Consider the following 9,491-nt stretch of genomic DNA (forward strand, 5'->3'; position numbering starts at 1 on the left):
TTTAAATCTAGTGTGTGTTTGATCGTTCTAACTATTACGTTGTTTAAATCTAGTGTGTGTTTGGTCGTTACGTTGTTTAAATCTAGTGTGTGTTTGGTCGTTACGTTGTTTAAATCTAGTGTGTGTTTGGTCGTTACGTTGTTTATATCTAGTTTGTGTTTGGTCGTTACGTTGTTTAAATCATGTGTGCGTTTGGTCGTTACGTTGTTTAAATCTAGTGTGTGTTTGGTCGTTACGTTGTTTAAATCGTGTGTGTGTGTTTGGTCGTTACGTTGTTTAAATCGTGTGTGTGTTTGGTCGTTACGCTATTTTTAAATGGATTTACGTGAAACAATCGGTATAGTTATTTTTATTCACTCATGGCAGCATATAATACAGATATAAATTTAAACATATAACAACACATTTGTATTGAAAAAAAACTTAGACGTATACACGCATACACAATTAATAATATGTGTAGCATTCCCTCTTTGTTCCCTAATGTTAAAGCAGTTGCTTACACATTGTGAACATACTGGTTTCAAAAGAGAAAAAAGAACAGTTGGTGTTTTGTGTCGTTTATACTCACTGAACTAAGGTTCAAGCACGCCGTTTTGGGCATATAAATCTGTTAAACCACGTAACTGTGACGTAAGCCAAAGGGCTTGTTTCGTGCGGTGTATCTCTTTTCAATGAGCCATGGCTAATACATCATTTTATACCAAACATGCTGTGAATCTCAACAGACAGCTAAAAAAAAGGTTTGATGAAGTAGTTTTCATGAGATAAAATATAGTCTGGGTCATAATACTGAGTGGTTACATAACGATTAAAGCAAGCAACACCTACGTTGTAACAATAAATGATGAATTGTTATGTTGCTGAATCTAGTTACAAACGTACTGAAATGCTTCCACAGTCATTATGTTGTTAATCCTTTTGCACGACATTCTTACCAAATTTCATTTTCAGATCTATCCCAAAACTCTGAGAGGCACCTGACAAGACTGACACGAGTATATGTAGAGAGTGGAGCAAGGTGGATTGGGGGTTTCTGTACTCTGCCAACAGTGTCGCAAGGCTGACACGAGTAGATGTAGAGAGTGGGACAGGGTGGGGAGAGGGTGGCTGTACTCTGCCAACAGTGTTGCAAGGCTGACACAAGTAGATGTAGAGAGTGGGACAGGGTGGTGGGGGCGTGGCTGTACTCTGCCAACAGTGTCGCAAGGCTGACACGAGTAGATGTAGAGAGTGGGACAGGGTGGTGAGGGGGTGGCTGTACTCTGCCAACAGTGTCGCAAGGCTGACACGAGTAGAAGTAGGGAGTGGGACAGGGTGGGTTGGGGGTTTCTGTACTCTGCCAACAGTGTCGCAAGGCTGACACGAGTAGATGTAGAGAGTGGGACAGGGTGGTGAGGGGGTGGCTGTACTCTGCCAACAGTGTCGCAAGGCTGACACGAGTAGATGTAGAGAGTGGGACAGGGTGGTGAGGGGGTGGCTGTACTCTGCCAGCAGTGTCGCAAGGCTGACACGAGTAGATGTAGGGAGTGGGACAGGGTGGGTTGGGGGTTTCTGTACTCTGCCAACAGTGTCGCAAGGCTGACACGAGTAGATGTAGAGAGTGGGACAGGGTGGGGAGAGGGTGGCTGTACTCTGCCAACAGTGTCGCAAGGCTGACACAAGTAGATGTAGAGAGTGGGACAGGGTGGGGAGGGGGTGGCTGTACTCTGCCAACAGTGTCGCAAGGCTGACACGAGTAGAGGTAGGGAGTGGGACAGGGTGGGGAGGGGGTGTCTGTACTCTGCCAACAGTGTCGCTTGCTCTTGGTTAGTACCACTTCTCTCGTCAGCACATTTCCCGCTTCAACACTTATATCACACCCTACAGCCGACGTGGGGGGTTTTGTGTTGGGGTGTCATTAAACATTCATTCTTCATTTATTCATTCATTCGTTCCCATCCCACCTTTCATAAAAACCTGGATCTGCCCTTGACCAAATTATTATATGGCAGGCGAGTCTGCTTTTCGATATAAATACCTCGTCAATATAGATTATTCTATTCTGTTTTATGGGTCGTGGATGTCGATTTTATTTGTATACTGTATTAGTAGCAATAGCACAATGATGGATCGCAGAATGTATTGGTTTTGTCAAATTCCCCTTCGACTGCACTGTGCAGAGATACAGCCTAAATCATGTACTACGGTTTTGTCGTTATATTTTAAACAGTTTTAAACCTTTAAACCAGAGCACGGTGATGAACAGCATGGATATGTCTAGATAAAAGCCAAATCTGCGTTGGGTTTGCCTCATTCCAGCGTTGGTGTGCCTTACACTGATCTCAAACATCATATTAACCAATATATCTTTTCGACTTGGCAAGATGACTGGAACGGTGTGGTTGCGAACACGCTTCATTCTGTAAAGCCAGTCATGGGAGAGTGGCAGTCCTCCTACAAGCGAAGTAGGAAGAGTGAAATGGTCTTGTGTCATGCTCGCATCGGTGATACATACTTGACGCATTCATTTGTTATAAAGAAGGATCCTCCACCTGAGTGTGAACACTGTTAGTGTACACCGACGGTTCACCATATTATTTTGGAGTGTAATCATCTTGGACCGACAAGGGAAGATATATTTTGTAGACAAAATGTGATGGAATCATTTCCATTCCACCCTGAACTTATCTTGAAGTTTTTACGAGGTATAGATTTTTATTTGAAATTTTAACATACTTACCTGAGATACTTATATTGTTGCACAACTCTTTACACTGTTTTTCAACTTGATTTTAGAATTTTTGCATAGATGTTGATCATCAATTCATACATTCATTCATTAATGTCTAGTTAAAATAACTTGGGTATTGTGGGTGGCAGAAAAAAAAATCAACGTCCCAATGACTCGGTCGCTCCGTTGCCTTATGATATTGTACCAGCCTAGGGTATTTTTAGTAAAGTACAAAAACAAATCGACACATTTAAACTAAAGATGGGGGGTTTTCGTAGTTTTTCTGCCCGTCCATTCTCTTGTCCCGTTAATTATGGCCGCCGTGGAAATGCCCTATAATTGATTCGAATCGACAGCCGATTACTGTGGCAAAAACTCTCAAATGTCATATGAAGACCAGTTTATATACTTATATAGACAGTAGATTATTGTACTGGCAACGTTGTATTGCAATATATGGGGACGAGAATTGCCACGAGTTCATCGAGTGTTCTCTGTGCCACACGACGTAGAATCAAAACGCTAGGTGGCAGGTCAGTCGACTTGCCCTTGAACATCTTGACAGGCGGCTTCATTTCATATTATCTGCACGCGCCAAGCGCCGCAACAGACGACCAACAGCTTCCAGGACACGTAGTTCCAAGTGGAAACAATAACGGGGCCAGCACCTTTCCAAGGCTGGATAGTCGAAGAACAAACGTCGTGTTTGTCTATGGAGCGCGGCCTGTTTGAAGATGGCCCTGCGGACCTGCTGTCAATTGCAACATTCGCGCGCGCCCTGTTTGCAAGTGGCTGTCAGCGAGAACAAATGGTTTGCATTTGGACTAAGAGTCACTCCCAAACGATTGGCAAATTGCCGTTTAACTCAGCCTGAACAAACAAGAAGCAAATGTCATTTTTAAAACTGGTCAGATACAAATAAAATAAAGAACAAACATCGCGAACATGGCTTCAACCTGGCTGGGAAGAAAAGTTGTTGGGGTTTATTTTGGGGTTTTTTAACTTTCTTTTTTCTGCAACTCCAGTCTCATAATATTACATTCTAAAATGCTAAATTCCTGTAGACCTACCTATAGAATTAAGGACTGAGGATGTTCAACATTTGAACGTGCAGGAAAACGTCTAGTGGGTATTTGGAAGAAAACAAACGATGTATATCAATGTTATCAATATTATAATGCTGTGATTGCACTTAGTTCATAGAAAAAAGGAATAGGCCTACTTCAGCACATTTTCAAGTGTTAACTCGTTGAAATGGGTTCTCGCCATAAAGAAAAAAACGTTGGTCGTGGTTGCTCCTTCGATGTGTGATCAACAGCAAGTGGTCAACACATTCCCAGTGCTCCATCACTGACGTACCAGACGCATTACAAATATCAGGCAGACGACACATACGTCCATTGCACCTTGTTTAATGCTCTGTGGGATTGGCGAATATTTATGCAAATTGTTCAATGATATAATAATGATCTAATAAGAAGAATAGCTGGGGTGGGGGTGGGGGTGGGGGTGGGGGTGTTTGTTGTTGTTTTTGCACTTTTCTTTGTGTGTGTGTGTGTGTGTGTGTGTGTGTGTGTGTGTGTGTGTGTGTGTGTGTGTGTGTGTTTGGTTTTGCTTTTTTCTCCCAAAACAATAATGTTTGTTGAAATACGATCAAAATCCAATTTTATTATGCAACCATGCAACCATTAACCTGATAACCCCTACCTGATAAGTCGAAGTGTCATCATGCCACTAGGAAATGAATTGTGTGCATGACGGATGTTTGCTCAGTTGTCAGGTAGGTTTGAATTGCATAAATAAATATAACATTTACACTTCGTGTAACGTCAAATTACCTCTTATTTTTTAATTCTCCATTATTCGCTCCCATTCGGAACTAGTCAGCGTTTGAAACAAAAAAGCAAGTAGCTTCCTGCAAAGAATGTTTACATTGAAACAGCATCTGGCGTCACAGTCACTAGATGTAGATCTTCTTCAGGCCACACATAAACTTAGAGTTTATTTTCTCAGAAAAAGGTACAAAAATTGTAAAGTTGTGATACAACAGACTTTGAAATATAAACAAAGCATTTTATTTAAAATTTGGAAACGCATAACTTTTAGGCTGACTATGCCATTCACAAGATGCTTTCGGGTACCTGATATTGTCCGATTTCTGGTAGTAGTTTCTACACGATAAAACTAATAGTTTCTATACCGCTTTTGACAGAAAAGGGTTGCATGATAAAACAAAATCAGGTTACTACGTTTTGATATCGTGGTTATTTGGTTCGGTTCGATAACGGTGAAGCTCGCTTGTTACGCCGTTATCTAAACCTCGCCAAATAACTACGATATCAAAACGTAGAAACCTGATATTCTATATTTAATATTTTACCGTTCACCTTGACACTAGCCTTAAAAAGTGGGCCATCCCTTCTAAAACGTGTTTCACTGTTCTGTAGTATCTACAGCTAGGCTGTTTTCAGAAGTTTTGCCTGATCCTGTCTGTCAGCATACGCGTGTACAATTACGTAATAAGCCAGTACGTTTTACCGGATTAGGGACTACTACAGGCATGACAGCGATGGCTCCTTGTGTGGTTGGACGTTTTAACTCTGAAATACGATCTTCCCCTCCATGTAAACAAATGTCAAATCACAGAAAATGTACTGTCCCCTCTCTGTGATACCTTGCTGTCGTCAGTTTGACATATTTGATGAATTAGTGTCTGCGGGGTTTCTCATATAATTGGTTGGATTTCATCAGGCAGTGGGAAGACTAAAGGGTGGTTGGATCTGATCAAGAAGTGGGAAGACTAAACGGTGGTTGGATTTCACCTGGCAGTGGGTAGACTCAGCAGTTGGTTAATGTCTTTTAGACAGGTGATCAATATCACGCTTTGCCTGTGCAGTCATTTACTTCAATGGATACAGATGAACTGTAATGGTGTAACGTAGGATTTGTATACCACAGATTACCGAACGAGGGTCATTTTTCTGCAACAAAAGAGTCATATTTTGACAACATAAATGAGATCCCCAGCGAAATATTCCACTGCTATACAACCCACCACACACGTGTGTATATGAGACCTCCATATATGTATATGTTCCATTTAATTTCCACATATACATATTTTCGACGTGTTTTTTGTTGGTGGGTAAAAGCAGCTACAATGTTATCATATGAAAACAATCCACCGTCGTTCATCAGTAGTGATACTTGCCTCCAACTCCAATCGAATCCATGTACAGTAAAAAAATAAAAAAAAGGTTGTTTTGTTTAACGACCTCATTTGGTAATTTTGACATATTATAGAATCTTATTAGATAGGAAACCCGCTGCATTTTTCATTAGTATCAAGGACAGGATAACACATACCACGGACTTTGATATACCAGCCGTGTTGATACTCGCAACAATTCGCCATATTTCATAAGTTCTGACAGAGACCGAGTATACCAAGAGTTCCAACTCAAGACGGTTGAAGGCAAGAGGTGTGTTTAATCTGAACAACAAAACAGTAATATAATATCAGGGCTCTATCTCTGCACATTGGAGAGTCCAATGGGCATATGGCAAAATAGTGGTTGATTCCATGAATCTCTATTTGCGCCTCGTCTATAAGAGGACAGGCACTTCCAATGAGATCCTTTACCGGAGATTTCATCCTTCTTGCACCTCCACAAAGAGGACTGCCACTCGCATACTAGTTTACTAAATAACACCTAGCACCGGACAGAGCTCGTTAGAATACGTACAGTTGTGATGACATGCACTCATGAATCACAATCATAACAGTGATGATATCAGGTGTTCGCGAAAAGTGAGCATATCCTGCCCAACTGATGGTACAAGTTATAAGTACTGCCACCACAGCTGTTAAGTCTGTCATTTCATCTAAAATGATAAAAAGAAAATGTGCAAGAGTTTCACCAAAGAGATGTAAAAGTATGCATAATTTCAAAATGTGGAATAGCATCAGCCATCAATTTGGTCAGTAATTAGTAGATATAGCCTCTATCATAAAACCTGTTGAATGCCCTCAGGAGTCCCTGGACATCATAACCCTGATGGAACAACTTCTGTGCCAGAATGATATGGCATTATTTGAGTGGCCCTAAGATATCTTAAAAGTTGTGATATATAGACACCAAAAGTTGGAGCAGAAGGTATATTACAAGACATAAAGGGATAATATATTTAAACGTAATGATCCTATATTATTAAATGTAAGAAAAAGCATACTCGAGAAATATAGGAAACATCCTAATATATGTTCATATCACGAAATGTTTAACAGTACAAGTATTTATGTTTTAAAGAAAGTAATGAATGAATGAATACATAAATGAATTAAGTAATTAATGTTTAACGACACCCCAGCATGAAAAATACATCGACTGTGGGGTGTCAAACTATGGTAAATGCAAACAGTAAGTGATGAACATCATTAAAATAAAAATTCAAGAGTTAAACAAAAACACAGTGTAAAGAATTGTGTAAAAATACAAATATCTCTTTTCAGGTTTCTTTGAGATGATTACACTCCACCAAAATCTGACTGTGTCAACATGACCATATGTTTGACATCCAATAGCCGATGATTACTACATCAGTGTGCTCTAGTCGTGTCGTTAAAAAAATCTCTCTCTCTCTCTCTCTCTCTCTCTCTCTCTCTCTCTCTCTCTCTCTCTCTCTCTCTCTCTCTCTCTCTCTCTCTCTCTCTCAGAGTACACCAACAGTGCTCACACTGAGGTGGAGGGTCCTTCTTCAAAATAAATGAATGGATCAAGTAGGTATGACCTATGCGAGCACAACACAAGACTATTTTATCATTCTTGCACTGCTTATAGGAAGACTGCCACTCTTAAAGAAAATATGTCTGTTAATAAGAACTGTATGTGAGAAAGTATGTCATCCACGATAAATTTCCACGCACGTGCAGGTTTTATTTGTATAAATATATGTGTGTGTATTTCGTTCTTCACTACACTGAAATCGAAGTTGATGAGAATGAATTCATTGCCATGTGCTATTTGCAGAATTATAAGGAGAACCTCTGATCAAGAATCGTCTGAAGAGACAAACACATCCACGGCCATGCCCATTTCTCTCCGTACAGTTTTAGTGAACACTCAGTTTGACAATATTATTCTATTCATTTCAACTGTTTTATTGCTTTAAGAAACCAGCTCATCAGTACATCATATAAACATGCCATAAACCTTGTTGTTAGGTTCTACACGGGATGCTATAGGAGGCTGGAGGAAGTCTCAGTTTTTAATTAATAAAGTCCTGTCTGTTATTAAATCGTTATGCCTAAATCTAATGATTCTGAGGACGTCCATAAAATTAATTTGAAAATAATGTCAAAATAATATTATACTGTAAAAGAAATTAAATAAATAAATAGTGAATACATCAACAATGCTACTGCTAACGTTCGGCCAGCCAACTTGTGACTGCCTTGTAACAAAACGTTATTGGTACTGTATTTCAGTAATAACAGTTATTCAGTTCACACAATAAAACAGATATAACTTTTCTACCTTGATGACAGACCACTTTCTGAGCGACATTGAAATTACCATTGTAATAATGCAGTGTTACCTCTAGATAACTGAAGTGACAACAATATCTAAATTTTGCCAATTAGGTGTCTGCTCGTTTCGGTGGAGTGTGTTTAACATATTTTGTAATTTCAAGTGTATATTCGGACAAATGTACTGTGTCATCGGATATAATTGGTCAAATTTCTATTTCTAGATTATTCGTTTAGCATGAAAAGCATTTATAAATCGTCGCGTATGATCCGCCTGCGTCAAACTGCTGGTGGGTGCTGCATTCGAATCCATGTACCAGCGCCTACCGAGCGTTTACCGTTCCGTGAGGAGTCATACGTAGACAATAGGGATGTTTCGCAACCACACAGCAATTGGCTTCCCGCTATTTAAGATTAAAAACACCTGTTACACGTGTCTAATATATATATAAAATTAATAACAATAAATAAATAACACTTCTAATAATACCGCAATCTTTAAGTCTCTAACATTAACATTGCTGATCTGCGAAACTAGCTAAACGATTAGTACTTTTACTGAATCATATTGTGCTGAATCATACTGTTACTGAATCATATTGTGCTGAATCATACTGTTACTGAATCATATTGTGCTGAATCATACTGTTACTGAATCATATTGTGCTGAATCATACTGTTACTGAACCATATTGTGCTGAATCATACTGTTACTGAATCATATTGTGCTGAATCATACTGTTACTGAACCATATTGTGCTGAATCATACTGTTACTGAATCATATTGTGCTGAATTTACGAAGCTTGTTTTTCTAACACATAAAAAGGCTTTGTATATTTGGCCCATTATGTATGATTAGCTATCGGCATCCGTAACCGTAATTGTGTGGTTGCTAAACCTCTCTATTGTCGACTGCTCTAACACTACCCACTAACCCCTATCCTCAACAGGCAGAAAATGTGTATGCCCAGGACAGCGTGTTTGAATCTTAACTAGATATAAATACAAAAGTTAAAATGAAGTGTTTGGCTATTTCGTTTAATAAATAATATCCATTTTATAAATCGGGAAAATCAAATACTAGTAGATGTTTATCGGTGTGTTGAAATATTGGAAATGACGATGTGGTTACGGTGCTTCCGTGTTGTGACAATAGCAGCGACAGCTTACTGTTTATTCGTTTAAGAACCACTGACGTATATTGTATATTATTGCCAGACAGTGTGAAATTATTTTACGAAAATTC

The 9,491-nt window shown here is 39.4% G+C and overlaps 1 protein-coding gene across 1 annotated transcript; it reads right to left on the reverse strand.

The window, feature by feature from the left end:
- Positions 1-912: 912 nt before the first annotated feature.
- On the reverse strand, positions 913-3,288 carry LOC121374643 (formin-like protein 20). Its single transcript, XM_041501751.1, has 2 exons — positions 3,148-3,288; positions 913-1,635 (listed from the first exon to the last, which is right to left on the reverse strand). The coding sequence occupies exons 1-2, from the start codon at positions 3,286-3,288 to the stop codon at positions 913-915; spliced, it is 864 nt and encodes a 287-aa protein (XP_041357685.1).
- Between the last annotated feature and the right edge of the window lie 6,203 nt (positions 3,289-9,491).

Source organism: Gigantopelta aegis, chromosome 6 (assembly GCF_016097555.1).
Source record: "Gigantopelta aegis isolate Gae_Host chromosome 6, Gae_host_genome, whole genome shotgun sequence".
Lineage (NCBI taxonomy): Eukaryota > Metazoa > Mollusca > Gastropoda > Neomphalida > Peltospiridae > Gigantopelta > Gigantopelta aegis.

Bases quoted from the DNA above. Each gene is read 5' to 3' on its own strand.
- LOC121374643 (XM_041501751.1), bottom strand. From the start codon at position 3,288: ATGAAGCCGCCTGTCAAGATGTTCAAGGGCAAGTCGACTGACCTGCCA. The intron at 1,636-3,147 runs GTACAATAATCT...CACTGTTGGCAG, and splicing joins ATTGCAATACAACGTTGCCA to AGTACAGCCACCCTCTCCCC.